This window comes from Paroedura picta, chromosome 5 (genome assembly GCF_049243985.1).
Source record: "Paroedura picta isolate Pp20150507F chromosome 5, Ppicta_v3.0, whole genome shotgun sequence".
Taxonomy (NCBI): Eukaryota; Metazoa; Chordata; class Lepidosauria; order Squamata; family Gekkonidae; genus Paroedura; species Paroedura picta.
The window spans coordinates 91,911,940-91,937,373 of record NC_135373.1 but is presented as its reverse complement, the minus strand read 5'-3'; the positions used below and the strand labels follow the sequence as shown (position 1 = coordinate 91,937,373).

General features: G+C 41.9%; 2 protein-coding genes across 2 annotated transcripts in view; both read left to right on the top strand.

Annotated features, from left to right (window-relative positions):
- Window positions 1-6,165, top strand: part of DCN (decorin) — a 61,015-nt gene extending 54,850 nt beyond the window's left edge. The window contains exon 9 of the mRNA XM_077339028.1: window positions 5,908-6,165. The gene's annotated coding sequence lies outside the window, so the exon portion shown is untranslated. The remainder of the gene's footprint in view (window positions 1-5,907) is intronic.
- Window positions 6,002-17,030, top strand: LUM (lumican). The gene is made up of 3 exons (XM_077339029.1): window positions 6,002-6,165; window positions 10,097-11,017; window positions 15,967-17,030. The coding sequence occupies exons 2-3, from the start codon at window positions 10,120-10,122 to the stop codon at window positions 16,119-16,121; spliced, it is 1,053 nt and encodes a 350-aa protein (XP_077195144.1). The 5' UTR covers window positions 6,002-6,165; window positions 10,097-10,119; the 3' UTR covers window positions 16,122-17,030.
- Window positions 17,031-25,434: the final 8,404 nt, after the last annotated feature.

The following is a 25,434-nucleotide window of genomic DNA, read 5'->3' as shown; positions in this document are numbered from 1 at the left end:
CGGTCCATTTAGTGCCATGCTCCTTAAGGCTGGATGGCGGACATCACATCCATCTACATTTCAATTTGAGGGAGCGCGCCAGTAGATGTTCCACATCAATAACACATTTTTCTAGTTCCCAAAGAAGAGATGTGTCATGCTATTAAATTCAGACTTGCTGGCAATTCATCTCCAATATGCATGCATTTGTGATTGCAAGAACTGATCACAAAATTAGCTAGCGTCATGGGCAGGAAGACACTGAAGGCACACAAACTAAGTAACAAGTCCCAACTCAAAAATCTGCTCTTGAAGCTATAATCAAATTTAAGCAATTAAGCGCAGTGGTGATTGATGGGAGAATCTAAGAAAAAACAATCAAATCTTACAAATTAACACAATCATATATATTTAGATGTATCTAATGACCTTAAAGCACAAACAGCTCTCTGATCATAGCAAACAAACAATATGCGAGTTAAATCTGAGGATGCCAGAGCATTAGCTAGTAGTGATAACACAATAGTTTCCTCACATTAAAGGTAAAGGTATCCCCTGTGCAAGCACCGAGTCATATCTGACGCTTGGGGTGACGTCCTCTAGCGTTTTCATGGCAGACTCAATACGGGGTGGTTTGCTAGTGCCTTCCCCAGTCATTACCGTTTACCCCCCAGCAAGCTGGGTACTCATTTTACCGACCTCAGAAGGATGGAAGGCTGAGTCAACCTTGAGCCAGCTGCTGGGATTGAACTCCCAGCCTCATGGGCAGAGCTTTCAGACTTCATGTCTGCTGCATTACCACTCTGTGCCACAAGAGGCTCCTCACATTATTGGAGCTATATTTTGTTAACTCTCCAGTGGCTTGGCAGGCAAAAAGAAATGCTTGGCCTAATCTTGAACACAAAAGCAGAATACCACCCCCACCCCCCGGCTGCAAATAAAGAAAAATCTAAAAATGTATCTTCCCTACCACCTCCTTCTTCCTCCTTTGGGGCTAGATCTTGGGGGAAAGACAGCAAGGAAGAAATCTAATTAGCATCCTGGGAAAGGCATGACTTCTTTAGTCACCACTTAGCAGGGGCAGTGGTCCCCTCACACCCCTTACCACTGCTCTTTTATTCACAATACAGAAGATTAATGTTAGAATGCTGCACTACCTACTACAGGGATTGCCATGAGCCACTACTGAAAGATAATCAGTCAACTACAGAAGCAGATTATAACAATAATAATTTTGTTGTTACTTCAGAAAACGTATTGCCCAGTTTCTGTTAGGAAGTATAGTCTATCTATTAAAAATATAGTTTAGAATTTTGATCCCAACGAGTTACTTCATGAAGATCACAGAGCATCTGACAATACATAACCCAGTCATGCAAGGTGTTATGTTATTGTTGGTTATATTTTCTTGTTTTTCAACAGAAACCAAAGTGAGAAGTAAGACACCAATAAAATAAACACCTTGTTTATACAAAATCTTTGGGGTTTTTTGATAGCTCGAATCCAACAGGCTTGGAAAGCAACCATTCTATTCAAACCCCAATAGTAGTAGTAGAAGAAGAAGAAGAAGAAGAAGAAGAAGAAGAGTTGGTTTTTATATGCCGCTTTTCCCTACCCGAAGGAGGCTCAAAGCGGCTTACAGTCGCCTTCCCATTTCTCCCCCCACAACAGACACCCTGTGGGGTTGGTGAGGCTGAGAAAGCGCTTATATCACTGCCTGGTCAGAACAGTTTTATCAGTGCCGTGGTGAGCCCAAGGTCACCCAGCTGGTTGCATGTGGGGGAGCGCAGAATCGAACCGGGCTTGCCAGATTAGAAGTCCGCACTCCTAACCACTACACCAAACTGTGTGTTACTCCCACAACACCCAAGAACTGAGGCTATCTATAGGACTGATTGTCCTGCTGCAGCAGTGGCGGGGGGGGGGGGGGGGTCTGCAGACATTCGCAGCTGGACCTTGTCCAGCATCCTACAAAGGATTACCTTGAATCAGACTGCTGATGCCTCACAATTTGTGGGGAAACCTGGAACTGCCTGTCATGCATTCCATCATGGAAGCTGTGCTTCTGCCCAAGCTTTCTACCTGCTCTTCTCACAGGGTTCTGGGAGCAACCATGCTGCTCTCCACACACAGATGAATACCACATGGAATCTATGATTTTTATTTTTGAATATCTGTGGGAAGCTTAACAAGGAGCATTAGAGGTTTGGTGTACTTTACCAGTTTAAGTTCCAGTCTTAGACCACAAGCTCTCAAATTCATATCCAAAGCATATAAGCTGTCACAATTCCCAGCCATGGGTAGACACCAGACCATGGTTCTATATCCAGAATAAAACTGTGTTGGTTTTAGAGTTGTCACTGGACTCCAGCTTTGTTCTGTTGCTTCAGACCAACGTGGCTACCCACCTGAGTCCATTAAAAGAAGGAGAGTCCATAAGGGCATGCCGGTTGAAACAGAAAAGTATCTACTTGCTGTCAGAAGACAATGATTGAGGATGGAATTCCATAATTTCAATGCCCTGATCAAGAAGGCTCTTTCTCAGGTTGCCACCCATCTAACCTATTTCTTTGTTAATGTGCAAGAATCTTTGAAGTTGTTATACACTGTGAATCCATCGATGACATATGAAATCAATAAATCTCCTTTTCTGGGATAATAAAAAATAGTGGAATAACTTTTATTTTTAATAACAATTCAAATCATACAAAATAGTGCACTTATTGTCCTTCTAATGAAAATCTTATGGTTGCTGCATGCTGCATAGGGCAGTGATCCCCAATGGAGTGCCCATGGCTACAGTGTCATCCACAGATGGGTTTTTTTCTTGATGCTCATTTCCTTGAGTCTCATTCCTAAAAGCAATCCTGGTTTACCAGGAGGAGTTATCTGACGTCTGCAGGGAACACCAGTGTCTACACCAGGGGTAGTCAAACAGTGGCCCTCCAGATGTCCATGGACTACAATTCCCAGGAGCCCCTGCCAGCATTTGCTGGCAGGGGCTCCTGGGAATTGTAGTCCATGGACATCTGGAGGGCTGCAGTTTGACTACCCCTGGTCTACACCATAGGAGGACACTGGTGTTGAAATCTCCCAGTAAACTGTGGCCAATTCTACAAATATCGGATAAGGCAATTTTAATGTGCTTTTGCTGCTGGATTTTCCTGTGTAGTAAGGAAAATCTATTTCTGAAATACATTGAAAATGTATTATCCACATGTGCAGTACGGGCCTGTAATTGACCATAGCCTTCATGGCAGCCATTTGGTGGTAATACACAGTACACGTTTGCAAAATGTTGAAAATGACCATTGGTAATTCCTGTAGTAGGTAATGCAGCATTCTAACATTAATCTTCTGTATTGTGAATAAAAGGACTACTACATTTTTAGTTGTTCAAGACTAATAAGAACCTCTGAGTTTCAGACAATAATGGGGTGGATTGTTATGAAAATTTCTGGCTGTCATGTCTAGAGATGGGCATGAGCTGGCTCATGAACTGAAGTTCATGATGGATTTGGGCTGGTTTGAGATGCGTGAACTGCAGTCAGTGGCAGGTTAACCAGCATAAAACTTCCATGAATTTTCAAGCAGTTTGTGGAGATTTGTTGTGATTCCTGAATAGATACATTGCCAGACAGGCTGTCTCCAAATGTTGAAGCAATAGGAAGCAGAATTCACCATCTTTGGAAACATGCTTATCAGTTTCAAATGAATCTTGATGTTTTAAGAGGGCTTTCCCACACCTTTGCTAGTGTTCCTTTGTGTTGAATACCCATTGCAGACTTTCCCCCTTGCAGACTTTCCCCCTTGCTTGGATTTGTTGTGATTCTGTAGTTTGGGAACAGTCATTTTAAGCTTGCAATGACACAGTGGCACTGGGTTCTGCTGAGTATTATGTTCACTAAGCAGGTTGTGCTCAGATTAACTCCCCCCCCCCCCCACATCCAGTCTTCACTGCAGAGATATTTTTGGTTTGACCTTAGCTCTGTTGGAGTGGAACTGATTCTGCTAGGCACATTGCACTGGTTCTGTTGGGCTTGAAAAATGCTCCCCTGCCCCTTTCAGTTTCTATTGCAGAGATTCTCTGTGACTTTTATTTAGTTTTGCTGGCTTCTGTTGGCCTTTGTTTTTTGCTGTCTCCCCAATACTCCATTGGAAACAATAGAGAATGAGGCATCTTCTTTGGGGATCCATAATTCAGACTCTGTAAATCCAATTCTTACCAAACTTGGAGGGCAAGTAGAGGAAAGTCAGGTGGTTAGGCTGAGAGATCTCTAAGAGGTCTGTGACTGACCCAAGGTCAGTCAACTGGCTTCATGTGGAGAAGTAGGGAATCAAACCCAGTTCTCCAGATTAGAGGCTGCCACTTTTAACCACTACACCAATATGGCTCTCTAGAAATCATTAGGAATTCTATGGTCAGAACTTCCTGTAAGGCCTTCTGAATTTATTATACTTTCCCCCTTGGATGCTGTACCCCCACTCTCTTGTCATAAACAGTATACCTGAGGCATATAAACAGTGAGGTGGCCATATAAGAGAGGCTTTATTGTTTTTCTGAAAGCTCCTTTGTGTGCCAGTTGTGTCCTTGCTGGGAATATATTCTGTGTTAGACCTTCTGCACAATTACTACTATTTTCTCCATGTGTTTGAGTATTATCACATTTTGATTAATAAACCAGTTGCTTTATTCTACCTGGGTCCTCATTCCTCAAGTGTGGTCCTACACTCGATAGAGCCCCACTGGTACCGTGGTGCTGCTAGGAAGGGTAAGGGGAGGGGGCTGCTCTGGTGCTATCCCCCCCCAGACTAGAGTGGCCATTTCCTGCTCCAAGGCTGCTGGGAGAAGGAAGGGGAAGGGGGTAAGTGTGGTGGGGACTCCTTGGAAGAGACATCCCAATGATAAAAAGCCCTCACACTGGCAACATTCCATATGACAAGCCTAATGAAGAACTCTGAGTAATTCAAAAGCTTGTGCTTACTGTTTTGTGATTAAAATATTACTTCAGATTTTTGCTATGCTCCAACATTTTTTTCCATACTTACCCACCTTCATTTGTTGTCTACGTGACACAGTAATGGCAAGCTGTTTCTAGATTGCCCCGAAAAATTCATACCTTTCTCTTTTGTCCCCCTCACTTACTCAAACTAGTTAAGAGTAAAGATTTAAGTTTAAAGGAGCAATATATCCTTTAACAAATAGAAGACTTTGATGGGAGTTTCATAGAGATATTAGAACCAGAAATAATACTTAACGTTGGCTAGTAAATTTCCGTATTATTCTTATGGCAGTGCCTTATTTTTGGCAGTGCCTTATTTCAACAACTGTCATCCAAGCTTTAGGATGCATTCTTGAACAGTATCCATGAAATATGGAACAGACAACACACAGTTGATTGGTTCCAGATTCTGAGGTTTTAAGTCCTAACAGGGCCATATGTTAGAGTGCTGTGAGAGAAAATGCCAACTTTCTGTTTCTTATCTTTAAATTTATATATGTAATTGTTTTCTATTGTGCAAAAATAGATTAAAAAACAAATAAACAAATATTCAGACCCTTTGACAATGTGGAAGAATATTTCCACAATGCAATGTGGCAAACTGAAATCCACGTTTGCTTTTTATCACTGGGGTTATTTTCCACTGCAGAGGCTTTCATTAGTCTATTGCATACATAACTTAGTAGAAAGAAAAACAAGGGGGAAAAGAATGACTCCTCTGGTTTAAGAACTGTGGCTACACTGAGGTTGGAGTGTTATTTGTTCGATCTTGCTGAGGGCTCTAAAATCAGCTGGGGGAAACGTAATATCTGTTTGCAATTTGTATATTATTTACATTGTTTTTCCACATCAAGATTCTGCGCTATGATAGGCAGCCTGAACTTTCCCAAGTTGCTTAAAGGGTCATCTTTCTCCTGTTCCACAGGGAGAGCAGACGGGTTGTCCTTTACCACTGTCCACCTGCACTTGATTAGACAGCAGCCGTTTTACATGCCCCACCACCAGAATCCCATGATGACATAGAGAACAGCGTGACTAGGAATTTTTTCTTCCCCAAGCTCTTGTATCACAGAGGATCTGGCAGCAGATTACCTCCTGACACTGTTTAAAGCATATATTGGTTGATCCAGTCTCTTACAGAATCTGCTGTGGGAATTATAGCAAGCAACGTCAAGTCAGAAAGGTAAGTGCTTTAATGCTCATGATCAAGCTGCTGAATGAAGCACTAATGAGAACATGGCAGGAGAACTTAGCCAATTTGTAGACTGAAAACAAGCAGTTGTTTTTTTGTATGCTTGCCTTTGCAGTTTGTTTTAAAATGCTCCACATGTTTTGTGGGTTATTGCTGCACTTCTTTTGCAGAAGATGCAGACTTCTAGAAGCATCATTCAATACAAATGGCCAAGGCTCGGGGCAGGAGAGAAAAGAAAACACCAGTGTACATTAAATAATCATCCAATAGATGAATTATGTTGGAAGAACACATTTGTTAGCAGACTGTGTTAAACATTCTAGTAATTTCAGACATTAATGTGCACTTCAAAACCTTCAGTTTTCATTAATATTAATGGCAACATCTAATTGCATTATTGAGAGCTAAGTAACATATATAGGTGATATTTTAAAGGGTGACAACCTATTCTTTGCAAACTTATTGATGTCTTCATATTAAATGTTTTGAAACAGATTTAAAAGTTTGCTTGTTTTCTGTTAGAGAACTTTTCCTACTGCTATTAAGTGCACAACTGTAAGTAGAGTTATATCTTTCTAAAGCTTTTGAAGCTAATGTATTTAGAAGGGTGCAGTTGTGTTTATGACTGCACTGCAACTTCAGTGCACCTTTAAATAAGATTTCTGTATGGTGTTCTTAAATGCCATGCAGTTAGCTAAAGATCTAACTATTAGACTGATAAAAACACACATGTGCATGGTGAATGAATAAGGTTTCAAAATATAATTATATATATTGTGCCTCCCACAGTTTACAAAGAAATATTGAAATGAAGGTTTAATTGAATGGATACCATGTATAGTTTCAATAGGAAAAGGATCATATAGAATTTCTTACTGTACTGTTCTCAGCGCACTGTATATTTAATTTATAACCATATAATAGGCAATGTTTATGTTACAGCTTTTATATGGAAATTTTACAGATATTGTTTACATATATTCATATCTGTGCTTTAGTTTCTTTGTGGACATAATGCCAGATAAGCACAATATCTTTGATCTAATTTGTAATATTTACCTCTGTTCTTATTTGATATTAAATTAAAACCACTGCATATATACATTTCTAAATATTCAAATACTTATGTTTCTAAGTCAGTTTCCAAAAGAAATTGCTCTAATGCTATGGCCATCTACTAGTCTACCTTTTCAAAGCATTGGGGGTAAATGCAATGGCTGAACATTGATCTGAGCAAAAATGACAAGGCCAAGGTGTGCCAATCCAAATGACAGGCCTGAATTGTGACTTTGCATTGTTTTAAAGAAACAGCAATGTTGATTACTGTGATTGGTTAACATGTCAAGGCAGCCTATACATTAACTCTGCTCAATTAATGATAATCTACAACAGCTGCAGCTCAAAATTATTCTTTGGCAGTTGATTTAGTATGTTCTCATACAAGCATATTTAGGATGCAGTTCAACTCTACTAAAAATGGGCACTTTTCCAGTGTCTTCAATACAAGCTCAACTGCACCTAATAAAGAAAATTCTCATCCAAATTTTTCTGCAACTCTATCCTCTCGACACTTGCAAAGCATCAAATGGTATTTAGCTTGCAAATCTGCATGGAAAAAATAACTGTATGCCAAGATTTAACAGAAGTACTTATGACTCAATTACATATTACAATCTCTAAAGCTACTGACGCCCCCTAGCCACCTTTCTCTGCACTTTCCTTCTACTTCCACCTCCTTCCTCCATCTTTTTCTTTCTATAGCTTATATCTTCTCCTCCTTACCCCCAACAATGGTGCCCACATTCACCTTGCCCTCCCACAACCCTTTCTTTCCTCAGTTGGATCTTCCCAACACCCACTTCAGTCCTTGCTGCTTGATTTGCCCATCTGTTGCACTCCTCTGTTCTGTCTGCCCGCCCATTTTGCCTACTCATCCGCCTGCATTGCTCAGCTTACCCAGCCATCCCTCCTTGTCAGAGTTCCCCATCTCTCTTCACCATTCCCCCACTCCCTTTTTACTGTTCTGACTGCCCATCCCCAAGTTGCCATTCTGCCTAACAGTTCATATCTTCTTTGTCACTCTATCTGACCACTCCTTACTGTTTTGCTGTCCTCCTCCTTTTCCACTCAGCCTAACCAACCACCCTTTTTGTTGTTCTGCCAGCATACTCTCTTCTTGTCATTCTGTTCAACTACCTCCTCATCACTCTATCTTCTTGATCGCCCACCCAGCCATCCCTCCTCACCAACCCCAGATGACCACCTCTTTTACTTGTACCCATCATGGTGGCTCAGATTCCTCAGAATGTGGAAGCACTTGAGGAGGATGTTCTTGTTGCTGATGCTGTTGGCCTTTCAGCTTGACCTGCAGGTTGGTCAGATATGAGCCCACTGAGGGAGGAGGAGGTAGAAACAGCAACATGACCTCTTTTGCACCTGACCTAGCTGATGCTTGGCTTTTGGACACTGATACTTTTCCTCCCAAACTCAGAAAGTGGGAGAGAGGTATGCAGGTGTCAACTCCCACAGAGGTGTGTTGTGTGACTATGCATAAACACTTCTCTACTTGGGGAGATTTCATACCCCCCTATTTTTCCTTAAGATTGCAGGAAAATGTCCATAATCCGCATATGTTAGAGAAGAATCAAGAGCTTCATGAGCATTACAAATCAGGAGAGGTCATATTTCCAAGCTCAGAGATGTAGGCTTGGCCAGCAAGTCTAGTATCTTTAAAGGAAATATGACGTACAAAGAACTTTTTGGAACAGATGGTATACAGTCTTTTATAAAAGAGTAATGTAGTATAATTGTCCTTGACCTTTTCTGTACAGCGGTGGTTGCACGGGGCTGTGCTGGTTACCACCAGTTCCTTGCAAAGGAGCAATTAGCCTCACCACTTCCCGGATACTCATGAGGGAAGATTTTTCCCACCAGACCTGGTCCACCCTATATTACTGCCTCCACATGAAACAACTGGGATGAAGAGGTTCCACCATGCTTCATAGTGGTAGTGGTGGTGGAGGGTTATTTATTTATTTATTTATTTATTATATTATATTTTCATGAGGGTGGGATTGCATTATCACACAATCCCACCTTCATGAAAATAAAATTTAAAAATGTCCCAGTTGGCTCCATGCCACAGCAAAGTGCCATGGAGCTGACTGGGCCATTTTTGGTCCCTTCTGGGATGCTGTAAGAGGGGGAGGAACTGGGCCTGGAAGGCCCAGCTCTGCCCTTTCTACATGGACCTGCCCTGGGATAGGGAAATATCCATGCTTTGTTGCCACAGGGCAACAGGTGTGGGACAGCACCAATGTCATGTGGAATCGGGGATTAGCCCGGCTGCTATATGAGCGTTAGCCCAGCCTTTTTCCCCTGTGTAATGTTAAACTAAAGTCTGGTAACACTACTTTATCTTTATATGCACAAGTATATTAAACTAAATGGTAACACCAGTCAAAAAGTAATCCAGTGAGTCTCACCTGAGTTGGACTCAGGCGGGACTTCATTCCAATACCAATACTCCTCATTCATGAGTGAGAGTCTTCATTCCAATATCAACAGTCTATCATTTGGTAGCAGTTCACTTTCATGTCTTATTCATGCATCACATTCCAATTTGGAAATATTTATTATAACTTTATGGTATAGCTATCCAAACAGAGCAGTTATCAGATTCTAGTTATTAATACTCAATGGTTGTTGTCATGTTTGAGCCAACTGTTAATTGCATGATTTACTGAATTAATGGAATGATTTCTACCTGATCGATACCTGTGTCATAATGGTCTTATGCTAGAAATATGCTGTTATAAAGAAATATTTTTAAATTTAAAGTTATGTGAAATGAAAACTCTTCAAATGTACATCTTGGTAATGTCCAGTCATCTAATGGTATTCATTTAAATTCCTTTTACAGAAAAAAAAATACACACTGCAAAGATGCATCTGAACTCTCTTCCTTTCTTTTTTTTCTTGATTACTGGCATCTTCTGTCAATATGATTATGACCCTGGATATTTTCATCCAGACCCAGATTATGGTTATGCCCATTCCATGTATGGGCCATCAACAGCACTCTGTGCACCAGAATGTAATTGCCCTGTAAACTATCCATCAGCCATGTATTGTGATGACCTTAAACTGAAAAGTCTTCCAATCATTCCTTCTGGAATTAAATACCTATATGTCCGAAATAATATGATTGAAGGAATCGAAGAAAAGGCTTTTGAAAATGTAACAGACCTGGAATGGCTAATCCTAGATAATAACCATTTGGAAAATTCAAAAATTAAAGGCAAAGTGTTCGCCAAATTAAAGAATTTGAAAAAACTGCATATTAACTACAACAACTTAACCGAAGTTGTTGGGCCACTTCCCAATACCTTGGATGACCTACAACTTACTCACAACAAGATTGCAAAAATCAGCCCCAAAGCACTAGAAGGATTAGTGAATCTAACTGTTGTTCACCTACAGCACAACCAACTGACAACAGATTCACTTTCTGGGGTTTTTAAAGGCTTGGATTCGCTTTTGTATCTTGATCTCAGTTACAATAAACTTTCTAAATTGCCTAGGGGACTGCCTCCTAACATACTGATGCTATATTTTGACAACAATGACATCACCAACATTCCTGATGAATACTTCCAAGGTTTTAAAACACTTCAGTTTTTACGTATCTCCCACAATAAGTTGACAGATTCTGGAATACCAGGCAATGCTTTCAATATTTCCACCCTTGTTGAGCTGGATCTCTCCTACAATAAACTGAAGAGCATTCCAACAGTTAATGAACACCTCGAAAATTACTACCTCCAAGTCAATCAGATTAACAGTGAGTAGTATTTATTTGGAAGAAAAGGGGGAGGTGGTAAGATTACATTGACACTCTAGGAGCTAACCTGTTGTTCATTCTACAGGATTCTTTTCTTGACTGGTAATAATACTAGAGGAAATAACAGTTTATGAAATTTTTCTCAGGACATTTCTTCTTTTTGTATAGATCCTTACTGTTACAGTGAAGCCCCACAACAGGCTTGTAAATGGAAAACATCAGTCTCCCTTTATGTCTTTAATGAAGAAGAAAAAGAGTTGGTTCTTATATGCCGCTTTTCCCTACCCGAAGGAGGCTCAAAGCGGCTTACAGTCACCTTCTCATTCCTCTCCCCACAACAGACACCGTGGGGTGGGTGAGGCTGAGAGAGCCCTGATATTACTGCTCAATCAGAACAGTTTTATCAGTGCCGTGGCAAGCCCAAGGTCACCCAGCTGGCTGCATGTGGGGGAGTGCAGAATTGAACCCGGCGTGCCAGATTAGAAGTCCGCACTCCTAACCACTACACCAAACTGGCTCTCTAATGATGAGCCCCCAGGTCTAGTTCAGAAACATAAAGCATCTAGAATGAAACTGTAATATGTTAATGAAGCACAAAAACACATGTATCTGACATGCACAGTGAGATGCTCAACTTGGAACTAACAAAGTTGCAGTTTAAAATATCTTAGATAATACTGTAGGGAAAGACCGGCCAGCCCAAGCCCAAGCCCAAGCCCACATTCTCTGCTAGTATTCAATAGGCAGCAGGGAGGAAGGGTTTTTTGAACCTGTAATGTATAATAATGACACTGAGTTTACATAAATATAATTACAATTGTATAAAAGATACTGTATTAAAGGTTACAATCCAGGTCCTAAAATACAAAACCTCTAGATCTTCAGATTGCATGAGGAAGAGAAACTCTTGGTAGAGTACAGTGATAAGATAAGGCACCCAACAGATTGTGGCTCAAAATTCAAGAAATCTTTTACTGTGCTTGAGTGAATGTTACCAAATGTTCACCTTGCAGTCATTCTTCAAAAAGATTAAAAGACCATTAGCTAATTGTCACTGGAAGAACATTGCATCCAGTTACTGGAAGACCTTTATACTGAGTCAGCTGATAGCATCAGGAAGATCAAGGAAAGGGTTGACATGTATGAACCTGGCAGGTAAAGTGCTGTCTAGAAGACCATTGGGTTAGTGTGCGTTTTGGATCTTGACACCTGATAGAGTGCCATGTATAATAAGGTCTTCATTGTGCCAAAGACCGCTGGAGGTACACATGCATGAGCAGAAGTCTGCAGTTCCTGTTTAAAATCTGTAATACAAAATGCTTCTTCCAGAAACCCGGCAACCTAGGTAATCTCCCCCTTAACAATATTTGATTTGTGGCTGAAACGATACACTCCTTAAAAATGGAGGTGATTGGCCTTAGTAGGGGTGTCTCAACAATCAGAAAAGGGCAGCAACCACTGACCAACATGGACTGCCATTTTCCTGATGGTGGAAACACCCCATATAGCTGTAGAAGAAGAAGAGTTGATACTTATATACTGCTTTTCTCTACCTGAAGAAGTCTCAAAGTGGCTTACAATCGCCTTCCCTCTCCCCACAATAGACACCCTCTGAGGTAGGTGAGGCTGAAAGAGCCCTAATATTACTGCTCGGTCAGAGCAGCTCTTCCAGTGCTGTGGCAAGCCCAAGGTCACCCAGCTGGCTGCATGTTGGGGAGCAGGGAATCATGTCCATGCTCCTAACCACTACACCAAGCTGGCTTTTGTGTACCACTCTCCCTGGGCAGGCGCTGCTGAGATACCCATGGGAGCCTGCGCCCTGGCCCCTCATTGGTCAATCCTTTGCCAGAGGGGGCAGCAAAGGAGGCTGGCTGAGGTGACGGTGGCACCCAAAAGTAGTCTGGCTGCCCACAGCCTGTCCATAGAGCAGCTGCCGATACTGCTGCCACCTGAAGAAGTCCAGGCTAGGGCAGCAGCACTGTCCCAGGAGGGCCACAGGTAGATGTTCTGGGGACAGGTTGTGGGCAGCCAGGCCTCTTTGGGCTACTGTAGTAGCTACTATGCTGCCCTCCCTTTTTGGGAGCCCGCAGGGGAGGCCTGTTGTTCCCTGGAGCTGTTGCCACTGTATCACTCCTCCCCCCCTCGGGTAAACTACAAGGCCCTGCTGAGTCACCATGGGGCTTGAGTGGCTATGAGCCACAAGTTGGTCTTCACAGGTAGGCCATGGGCAAGGCCCCTGGGCACCTGCCCAGGGGTGAGGGGAATGTGTGGAGGTGACCCAAGCAACTCACAGTGGTTTGGGTGGTTTGGGTAGCAGGCCAATGACATTGCCCCAAAGTAGCCATTATCTCCAGGGGACTCATTTCTGTTGCTTGGAGATGTCCTGTAATTCCAGGGGATCCCTAGATCCTGCCTGGAGCTTAGCATCTCTAAACCTCAATGGAGTCTAACACCTCAGAATCCCTCCTCCAAAGCAACCATTTTTCCTAGGGAGCTGATCTCTATAGTCTGTAAATGAGGTCTAATTCTAGATCTCTAAGCTACCCCTGGATTAGGGGCATTGCTTGCAGTTTGGAGATGGCACCTCAGAATGTAGTGACTCAGTCCACCCTCCAAAGTGGCTTTTTGCCTTGCAGAGCTGATCTTTATAGTCTGAGGATGTGCACTTTGTCATGAAATGCATGTTTGTGTGTGTGAAGTTACCCTGGCAAGACCCACATCAGGCCACTGGCTAGCACCCATTGCCTTCAAGGGTGCAGCTTGGTGTAGTGGTTAAGAGTGGCAATTTCTAACCTGGCAAATGGGGTTTGATTTCCCATTTTTCCACATGCAGCCAGTTGGGTGACCTTGGGCTCGTCACAGCCCTGTTAGAAGCTATTCTCACACAGCAGTCTCTCTCAGAGCTCTCTCAGGCTCATCTACTTCACAGGTTTTCCAACTCTTTGTGGATTTTATTTGTAGGCTTGAGATAAGTTGATTAATATCCTTTCATCCCTCTTTACAGCTAAGTTCTTTCCTACACTTTATAACTGTTTCATGAAATGTTAAGAAAACTATCTGCCCATCATGCCACAACCTAATGGAGATAATTTATCAGGAAAATCTTTTGCATGATATTGTTAAGCCAGTCAGTTCTACCCCAAGTATGAAGAATGGGGGGGGGGGGGGATTCATGATATTCTTATTTTTAAAAAATGTTAGGAACTTCTTTCCATGAAGCTTACTTCAGCAGAAGCAAATTTCAAGGAGAACATTAGCAAGCTACATACTTGCACTAGTATCATCTCAGATGATGATGATTATTAAAATCAAACAAGGATAAGTGAAAAGAGAAGACTACAAGTGCCAAGTCTATGGCCACTTGTAATTTTCCTAGTTCCAATTAATGACATGTTCCTGACAGAGCGGTTTCTCAGTGGAACAGACTTCCTTGGGAGGTGATGGGTTCTCCATCTTTGGAAATTTTTAAACAGAGATTTAAACAGGCTCAAGGGGGTGGCTAAGATCAAAGAAAAATTACAACAAGTAGAATAATTACATCAGCAGCAAAAGACCAGAAGATTAGTGAAGCAAAAAAAAACAACTATTAAGAATACAGAGGGATACTATTCCAAGCTACTACTGCCCTTCTCAGAGTGTAAAAGCTCAAACAGCTACTTTAGTTCATTTGGCAGTAAGCTGGCCATGCTAAGAGGAAACTGCTTTGGTGTACCAGCTTTATTTAACTTGAAAAGACTAAATTGTGGGAATGTAGCCTGCACCTCAACAAACTGTGTGTGTGTGTGTTTGTGTGTGGGCTTATTTGTGAAATCTGAGACTTTTCTAGAGCTCCAGACCGCATGTGCCTTGACCAGGGCAGAGTCTGCACTTACTTTCTTTATTCCATTGTCAATCCTGTTGAATTCAGATTGCTTTCAACTCGGGTCTTCCTCTCCCCCCCCCCCATTGAAACAGGAAAGTCTTCTGCACGTGGTTAGAGTAGTTCAGAAGGGGGGGGGGAGAGGAGCCAGGCAGGGAGCCTCTTTCTTTTCTTGGAAGGGTAGGGGAGAAGATCAAAAAAGGCAGAGGAGGGAGGAAAAATCCAGGACCGACAGAAGTTGAGAGAAATTAGCAGCTTCTCCTTTACATGATCAGGTGTGGTCTATCAGAGGTTCTCTACCACAGAGCTTGGTTTCCCAATCCAGATATTGAGCATTAAAAGCACAATAAAGGGTCACTCCGGATCAATCCTTCTTGCTGCAGAAGGAAAATTTAAATCACCCAAAATCCAAACGGAAATCGCATTCTGTGTAGAGGGCAGGGACTGAATCAGGGTTGGAATAAAAGCTCCGTGCAGTTTACACCCTGGATGGCTTAGGCTAGCCCAGACTCATCAGATCTCAGAAGCTAAGCAGTGCTGGCCCTGGCCAGTGTTTGGATAGAAGACCACCAAGGAAGTCCAGGGTTGCTATGCAGAGGAAGGCTCTGGCAAACCACCTCTGAATGTCTCTTGCTTTGAAAACCCTATGGGGTCGCCATATGTCAGCTGTGACCTGATAATACTTTATACACATACAGACTGCATGTTAGGGTTGCCTGGAGACTTCAGGGGTGGAGCCAGGAGTGGGTGGGGTTTGGGGCATGGAAGGATCTCTTTAGACCAGAGATGAGCTGCAATTCTGGGGGATCCCCTAGTCCCACCTGGGATTGGCATCTACTGCATATTCAAAGCCTACATAAAGAGAATCTATACAGGCAGAGGGATTGTTTCTAGTCTACTGAACGCATATACATTGGGGTGTTCAAAGAATAGCCTTACGTTTATTATGTGAACTGAGGATTTTTAAACCCTGACCAATGAGAGTCTTACGAATCCTCTTGACAACTGATGTGATAATTTCTACTGAGAGTCATAATGTATTAAGATCAGTATGGGTGTGTTCATTAACAATGTGTCATTGATATTACAGAATTTCCAGTGAGCAGCTTTTGTAAGGTTGTTGGTGCGCTCGCTTATTCCCGGGTCAGACATCTGCGTTTGGATGCAAATAATCTCACAAGAGCTGATCTTCCTCATGAAATGTACAACTGTCTTCGTATGGCTGCTGATATCTCCCTAGACTGAATTGCTACACCTCACTTCATACAGAACCCATCCCTTCTTTTCAGTTTTACACCACAGTTACACTTTAAAACTAGAATGAGTCACCTTGCATAATATATCTATTGTGTTTGTTAATAATCAGCATGACTTTGACCTCCTTTTAAACAGCGTGTATTTATATGTATTCTATGAGTCTGCATTGCAAATGTTTCATAAAGCTAAGAAGTCCCATAGAGTGTGGACAATATTGTTTTCATGCTTCTTTCTTAAGACTGTTTCGGGTAAGACAATATAATGCAGCCTGAGTTTTCAAAGTATTTTTTTAAAGCACTGGGATATACCCAATAAACACACCCTATATTCCTTGCAGGTGTGCAGTCCTACTCAGGTTTGCCAAAGTCAGGCATATTCTTACCTAAATAGAGTATTTAGTATGCTAGGGCTGGACCATTCATGTACATTATTCTCACAGATTTCTATCAATGTTCTATGTTGTTTAATAACTTTGATTTGCATTTCATTGTAATTATATTACACAGGAAAGCCATAATCCATTATAGCTATATAAATTGATAAGAAATTGTATTTTTAAGAGCCCACTAAATATGATTCATGTGAAGGATTGAGAAAGTTTTAAATTTTGTTAATGCCTTTTAGGTTTGTTAAATAAATATGTTTTTCCTTGAAAAAATATTACTTTGGAGTGAATCATGTACACTGTTGTTCAAGTATTTGCATGCTATATTTAACATTATTGTAGAAAATAAAACATAGCAAATAAAAATATGGAGTCCAGATTATTGTCAAAATACATTTACATTTTAAAGCAATGTTTAGAAATGCAGATGAAAACAGACAAAAAAAGCTATTTTATATTTTGCTGATTTATTGTAAGGTTTAAACACCATTCAATAAATGTTTTTTTCTGTATTCTGTAGTTTTAAAAGTTTTTAAACAATGTTTTCAAGATTACCATGTGCCTCACATCAAATTCTGATGAATTACAAGGATCAGAGCATGCAGAAGCAATTTCTATTATAAAAGTCCTGTGAAATTGATGGAGCACCTACATATAGAACTGTGTGCAGCATTACAGACAATGGTTATTTAATAGGCTATACAATAAGGTGACCAGATTGTCCCACTTTTGGAGGGACATCTGGGGGTACCTGGCAAATTGTACTTATGTTGAAATTAAAAAAATATATATATTACAATACTATTTTTGCATTCTATGAACATTTTTGTTGCTCCATATAGACCAAATTTTTAATCAAGAACCCCCCACCACGGTCAATTAGCTTTACTAATGTTAAAACCTGGTCACCTTACTATACAAGGTGCTTGAGGAGTGCCCAGAAACACTCGATTGTCTAAAAGAAGCCTATTTTATTACTGGATTAAATGTAGAATTTCTTCAGCAAACTAAAAGATACATTTCTTTGGCATTTTATGTATTGACAGCACAGGAGAACAATGGGATGGTGGACAGCAGGAAATTCTTAGTCTCAGATACCACTGGACTTACATACCATAAATACAGGTGTAATACTTCATTTAATTAGACTCTAAGGGAAGCAGATGTAGATTTAAATACCAACAGCTTCCCTAGCAGATTTTGCATATATTTATCATCTCACTTAAGTTGTACTGCAACCTGTGCAGATCAACTTCCTGAGATGAGAATATTGCTTTGTAGAAGATTTCATCCACAGTGACTGCAATCAGCCACATTCCCATCATTAACAGACACAAACACACACCATGCCTTTTCCACATGCCCTCAGAACTCTTAGATAATCTGTACTGTTACTTCCCACATTCCTTGGGTTCTTCAAAACATCCTCAATAAGCCTTCAAAATGCTACTTGACTCCTGGTGAGACAGGACTCTTCTCAATGTGGCCACCCTGAAACTATGGAGACTTTCAAACTGAGGAGAATTTTGGAAGCAGATTGTGATATTAAACAGATGCCTGCTGTTTAATGTGTGTGTGTAGAGTTAAAATCCTGCTGGTATGGCAAAACTTTATAACATACCTAAAATAGCTCTTTGGGACCCTCTCTTTTGCAGCTGTGAGAACATTCCATTTCTGACACGTGAGGTTATTCTTCTGAATGATCTTTGTGCCCCACATGTACACAGAATTTTAATATAGGAAAGTTATATAAGTGAGAGGTGAAATAAACGTGTAGTGGCCAATGAACAAGTCTCTTTTTCCTTACTGTTATAGATTCCTTCCAGATCTATTTCTTAAAGCATATATTGTAAACAGTATGAAAGTTGCTTCTCTCAAGGCTGCCCTGTCCTCAGTTACGCTTTTCATTTCTAAGCATGCTGCAAACTTAGCCAGAGTGAGAAAAGGCACTAAGTAAATGAAGAGTGGTTTCGAAATTACAGATGTTTGGGAAGATGATCTACTCACCATCCTATGCTCATGCCCACAAACATGAGAAAGTTGAAGATTAAATTGATTATTCAGAATCTGAGTTATTGCTCACTACTAATCAAGATGTCATGAAAATGCTGCTCATTTGCAATATAAATATAATAAATACTCTGAAACTGAACTAAAGTATTTCCTGCTAAAAATTACCAGTCTGACTGTCATGCTGGGATCTCACCTTCTGGTTTAACTTTCCCTGAGCAGTGGGAAGAATGGCATGAAGAAAGAATGACTCAACACATCTTTCAACCGCTCGAGGAGCAGTATACATAATTGTTTTAGGGCTAAGTGGGGGGGGGGAGTGGGCAGGGCCAGCCCTCACCAGGACAGGCCAGAGCTCTACCCAGTCAGAATGCACAAAGCCTCAGACAGGTCACGCCCACTCAGGCCTGTATAATTCTATAAATGTGTAATTCTATAATTGTATAATTCTATAAATGTGTGGGTAACATATTTATTAATTAAACCATTTAGACCCTGCCTTTCCTCATGTTTCAAATGACTTACAATAGTTTAAAAACCTTAGTTAAATAAAATAGGAACCTCTGAAATGTTTCCTCACTCCCTCCTTAAAAGATATAAATCATTGACATTCCTTCAAAAGCCTTGATAAATGGGTCGCGGCAAGGCAAGCAGCTTGGCCAGGGGGCACCATCCGCACAACAGCTTTGCTGGATAGATTGAGATAAGAGCGTTCATCTGTTTGGAGTAGTGGAAAAGAGCAAGATCGGCATGATGGACAAGAGGCAGAACTGAACTGAGAATCCCCAGGGAAAAAAACACAATTTATATACAATCCTGGACAATGGATTTTCATGCCATTGGTCAGTTTTGGTTTAATTTCTGTGAAAGAACACTTGCATAATGTTATGGCTGGGGGTCACCACGACATGAGGAACTGTATTAAAGGGTTGTGGCATTAGGAAGGTTGAGAACTACTGGAATAGACTCTTTGCACATGTGTTATCTACCAGATAATGTAAGGAGGACTAAGCTACTACACTTTGCTTAGCAATGGCATGTGCTTAAACAAACTATGGTAACAGATTCATGACAAAATTTACATACCAGATTGGTAGATTTTATAGCCAAGAGAAACTTCATTCTTAATCACTAGCATAGAATTGTAGTACCTTTATGGAATCACTATGGTAAATCAAACAGCACAAAAAGAGCTAAATTTATTGGAAAGCAAAGGATTTCCATAATAAATGGTGTTAAATACAACCTGGAAATTTGGTCATAGTAGCCAAGCTAACATTCCTTTTAGATGGAATGCGTTACTAAAAGAGACTGTATTAATTATATTGGATGAATTATATATAAAGTTTGCTTAGGGAACTCACCTCATGACCACAAGTGCTGAATTAGAATTTGTACCATGTGACAGTGAAGATGCTGGACCCAACCATTTGCTTTGAATTGGGAAGTCAGGCAGAACATGATCTTGATTACCCATGATCTTAGACCTCTTCTGCATGACCAATTAGGCTCAGATCACCGCTTGTTTGTGTGCATCTTTTTTCCCCCTGGTTATACATGGAATCAGGCCAAGTCTGGGCAGTCCTAGGGCTGGCCCGACTTGCCCCTCAGTTGCCCCGCAGCAAGGGAACCCATAGAAATTGAAGGGATACAACAGGGTATATGTTAGGGCAGGGCCATGTGTAAGCGGGGAAATCCAGGTTGCCCCAGTCGGCTGACATTGTTCCCACTCCCCTGTAGTGTCACTTTCATCCTCCTCCCTCACGACCTCCCCCACCCTTTTTTAAAAGCAGGTGATGCTGTTGCAGCGTGGGATGGGTGATAGGCAGCCATGGGTCTCTCCAAAATAACAATGTTTAACAAATTAACACAATAGCAGTGTTTAAAAACATTGCTTAAAATGTTTTTTTTTTTTAAACCAGGATGGCTCTGGGCTTTGAATTCCTGTCCCTCAGGTGTAAACAAATATGGGGGGGGGGGAAGTGAGGCAAGGGTTCCCCATGCATTCATGGGAAAAGACGGGGAGAGCCATCCTGAGGCCAAAAACCAGGGGACAGCATGGCATAATGGGTGGGTGAATCTTCTATGTGACTTAGAGTGCTTTAAAAAAGTAAATTATAACCTAATTCTAACATCTACACATAATAACATCTTATTTGACATGAACCTCCCCCCCCCCCAAATGAATATTAAATGCTACAGAATTTAATACTGTAGGATTCAGGATACTACAGAAGGTAAAAGATGAGCAGGGAAGGTGTTATCATGACTAGGACAATTGGTTCTTGCATAAGAGTTATATGATTGCCTGCATTTACCTTGATCCTCACAGGCTCAAAATGGTTGGGGATACCTGCTCTAGTGCATATGTGTACACTGAATTTATTTTAAGTATCAGGCTACCAACATTTTATTGAGAGTAAAAATAAAAATGTTTATCAGGCATATGCACCAGACAATAAGAACTACTACTGGCACACAGTGACATTTGGAGCAAGTGAACTTATTATATCTCCACCACCAAAGTTATATCTCCACCACCAACAGATGATATGAGAATAGACAATATGAACTAAAAAGTAGGCCTGGAGGCCTTGCAATATACTTCTCTCTTTTTCTATTTAGTATAAAAGAAAGTACATTTTGTGCTCCCAATACACAGTATGGCTGAAGGAACAGACCATGTTGGGCAACTTCAACCAGCCTCCAACCTTCTGTTCTCAGACAAGGTACTTGAATGGGTAGTTGCTTTCCACCTCCAGGGGCTCTTGGGTGAGACTGATTTTCTGACCATTTCAATCTTGCTTCATCTTGAGATTTGGAACAGCTTTGGTCACCTTGGTGACATATATTGAGAACAAGACAGAGGGAATGTGACCTTGCTAGTTCTGCTGGATCTCTCAGTGGCCTTTGATATAACCAGAATATCCCACTGAGCCACCTGTTGGCACTGGGACTGGGAGGCACTATTTTATGGTGGTTAAAGTCCAATCGGGGTGGGGGGCTCAAAAGATAGTGCTGGAGGATTTCTGCTCTGCTCATGGCCTGCTTTGTTCTGAGAGGTTCTGGAGAGTTTGATCACATTCAACATGCCATTTAATATCTATGTGAAGCCACTGTGAGAGGACATCAGGAAGTGAAGAAGATTTGGTTTTTATACAACACTTTTCACTACCTGAAGGAGGCTCAAACAGCTTACAATCACCTACTCTTCTTCTCCCCACAACAGACACCCTATGAGGTAGATGCTGTGAGAGCTCTAAGAACTATGACTGGCCCAGGTCACCTAGCTGGCTGTATGTGGAGGAGTGGGGAATCAAACACAGTTCTGTAGATTAGAGGCTGTCTCTCTTAACCACTAACCTGGAGATTAGGTCTCCAGTGTTACCAATATGTGAATGGTACCCAGCTGTAACTTTCTCATCTAAATCCAAGGATGATCTTGATGTTCTGAACCTGTTCTTGGAGCAAATAATGTGCTGGATGAGGGTGAACTAGCTAAAACTAAATCCTAATAAGACAGAGGATTTGGACACTGAAACACCCAACACCACTTTCTGCCATGGTGGGGTTTTGCTCAACCTGAAAAGCCAGGATCATAGCTTGAGAGTGCTACTCAATACAGCAGTCACCTTGAAAAACCAGGTGGCTGCAGTAGTCTGGAGTGATTTTGACCCGCTTCAGCTGTTATATCAACTGTATCTGTTCCTGGTTTACTCAGAATCAGTCACAATGATCCATGCCTTAGTTACCTCTAGGCTGGACTATTGCAATGTGCTCTACTTGGGGTTACCCTTGAAGAGTGTTCAGAGGCTGCAGCTAGTGCAGAACTTTGAGGCTAGACTGCTGGCTAGGCCCAGCTTTTGGGACCTTGTAACCCTGATATTACATCAGCTAATGATCCATGCCTGAGGCTTGGGTCCAAGATGTATGAATGACTGTCTTCTCTGATATGCTCCTGCCTGGGAATGAAGATCAAAGGAAAAGGCTCTCCTGACTATTCCATCAGTCAAAGTTCTGTGGGTACATCAAAGCAGGCCTTCTCAGTGGCAAACCCACAATTCTGTAACCACCTCCCCAGGGAGGCACCTGGCCCCTCACTTGCAGTCTTTGGGGGGCAGTCAAAATGGTTTTATTTAGGACATTTGGTTACATTTACTAGCAATCTTGAGTTGCGATTCTAAATTTTGGGTTTTAGGTTTTTAATCTATTTTATTGTATATGTTTTATCTGTGGTGTAAGCCACCTCAGCCCTGATCCTTATAGCCCTATCTTGTCAGATCTTGGAAACTAAGCAGGGTTGCTCCTTGCTAGTATTTGGATGGAAGATGACCAAGGAGGTCCAGGCAGTCAATTGCAAACCAATTAGTCTTTTGCCTTGAAAATGCTATGAGGTCGCCATAACCCAGCTGTCACCTGATGTCACTTTACACATACACAAAATGCATGTACAGAGCCTACACATAGAGAGAAGCTGTACAAGCATAGGGACTGTTCTCAAATTCTAGTGAATGAACATAGGTTGGGTATCCTTATATTTGTTGTGTGAGCTGCAAAGTTTTATACCCCAGACAATGTGAATTTTTAAAATCCTCTTGCAGATGATTTGATCATTTCTCTGGCCAATTTTATATTAGCTTTTATAAACTTCCACTCCTGGATCCTACTGGCTCATGGCGGTTTACAATAAAATCCATAAAACAAATAAAATTACAACAGTAATGATGGCATAATCCAATTCTATAGCCTCCCCTTCCTCCATGCCCAGTGATAGCAATACACCACTGCCCTCAGGAGAGGTAGTCCCTGCCCAGATGTCCAGCATGTGGGGCTTCTACAGGGAGAGATCAGTCTTCCTTGGCCTGGCCTCAACCAAATGCTTGATGGAAGAGCTCCATCTTGCAAATCCTGAAGGACTGTGACAGCTCCATCAAAGCCCTCAGCTCTTCCAGGGGTGCATTCCAACAGGTTGGGGTCAGGATCGAAAAGGACTTGTCCCTGGTCAAGGCCAGGCACACCTCCTGGAGACCAGGGCCAACTAGCAGATTCAAACCTGCAAAGGGAAGAGCCCTACAGGGAACATAAGGAGATAAGCAGTCCCTCAGAAATGCGGAACTCAGACTGTGGATAGCCTTGAAGATAAGAACCAAAACCTTGAACCTGATCTGGAAGCTAATTGTTAGCCAATACAACTACCTCAGCACAGGTTATATATAGGCCCTCCAAGATGACCTTGAGAGGACCCTATCAGCCACATTTTGCATCAATTGTAAATTCCAGGTCAAAGGCCAGGGAAGGCACAGATGGCGTGAGTTACAGAAGTCTAGTTTGGAAGTGACTGTTGTATGGATAATTGAGGCCAAGTGTCCTGAGGACAGGTAGGGTGCTGGTAGCCTATCTTGGCACAGATGGAAGAATGCCATTTGGGCTACCTTCATGACCTGCACCTCCATAGATAAGAAGGAATCAAAGATCATCCCCAAATTCCTGGCAGTAGGTACAGCCATAAGCTGCACCCCATCTAGGAAGGGGAGACACGTTTCCTGGTCCTGCCCCCTTCTACCCAGCCACAGGACCTGCATCTTGGAGGGGTAGAGTTTCAAGTGACTCTGCCTGAGCCTTCCAGACATTGCTTCCAAAAATATGGCAAATGTTTATAGGAAAAAGTCCAATCAGACATCCATCAGGAGATAGAGCTGGGTGTCATCTGCATACTGGTGACAACCCAGCCCAAAACTCTGTACCAGCTGTGCCAGACAGCACATATAGATACTAAAGAGCATGGGGGAGAGAATCACCCCCTGCGGCACCCCACAGGGGAGCGCAAAAGGGCAAATTGTCTCATCCCCCACTGCTACCCTCTGAGTCTAGTTCTGGAGGAAGGAGATCAGCCACTGTAAGGCTGTTCCCTGGTGAGGTGGTGGACTAGCAACTCATGGTCAACCATGTCAATCATGGCTTACAGAACTAAAACCATGAGGATAGCCAAGCCACCCTGATTCAGCTGGCACCAGAGATCATCCACCAAGGCAACCAGCATAGTCTCCACCCCATGGCCATGTTGGAAGCCTGACTGAGTTACAGGTCTTGACATTGACATTTGTACAAATAAACATTTTAAGATTAGTATGGGTGTGTTCATCAACACTCTGTCATTGATATTACAGAATTTCCAGTGAGCAGCTTTTATAAGGTTGTTGGAGCACTCACTTATTTCCAGGTCAGACATCTTTGTTCGGATGCTCTTCCTCGAGAAAGGTACATACTGTCTTCGTTTGGATCCCTAGAGTGTGTTGCTCATTTCATACAGAGGCCATCCCTATTTCCTAGTGTTACACCTGCAAAAACTACTTTCTTGTCTCAGTGTCTGAAGATGTGCAATGGTCTATAATGTTGAGGCTAGTCTCCTGGATTTTCATAGTACTGTCCCTTGGCAAAATCTGTTTTAGCAGAAGATTGCTCCTGTGGCTATGTTGCCAGTGTCTTCTGGCTGAGGCTGGCCCAGCCGCAGTTCCCAAGAAGGAGGTCCCCAATGTGAAGCAACGTTCTAAGTGACATCTCCCTCACCAGGAAGTGATTTCAGTCAAGAAGCCATGAGGGCCCATATCAGCAGAAACTGGCTTCTACTATAGAATTTTTGCCTAAATGGCTCCTACAGTAGAGCTTTGCCTGGACATTGCTGACATGATGATGTCAATTCTTATACATATGGGATGTGATGTGACCATGTTGCGGATAAAGTAGCCTGAGCCTCCCTTTGGCTTAAGGTACGTTGACCCACTGGCCAGTTGATAATGGGAGGTGGGGTCCAGGGGCAGAGGATCCTTTTCTCCAGAGGGAGATTGGCAATGCTCTAATTATTTAAGCAATCACCTGCTAAATGAAGCAGTTATGGAGCAAGGTGGG

What these genes read in the sequence shown, in the direction of transcription:
- LUM (XM_077339029.1), top strand. Translation starts at nt 10,120, where the DNA reads ATGCATCTGAACTCTCTTCCTTTCTTTTTTTTCTTGATTACTGGCATC. An exon ending in CCAAGTCAATCAGATTAACA is followed by an intron (nt 11,018 to 15,966) that starts GTGAGTAGTATT and finishes TTGATATTACAG; the next exon opens with AATTTCCAGTGAGCAGCTTT.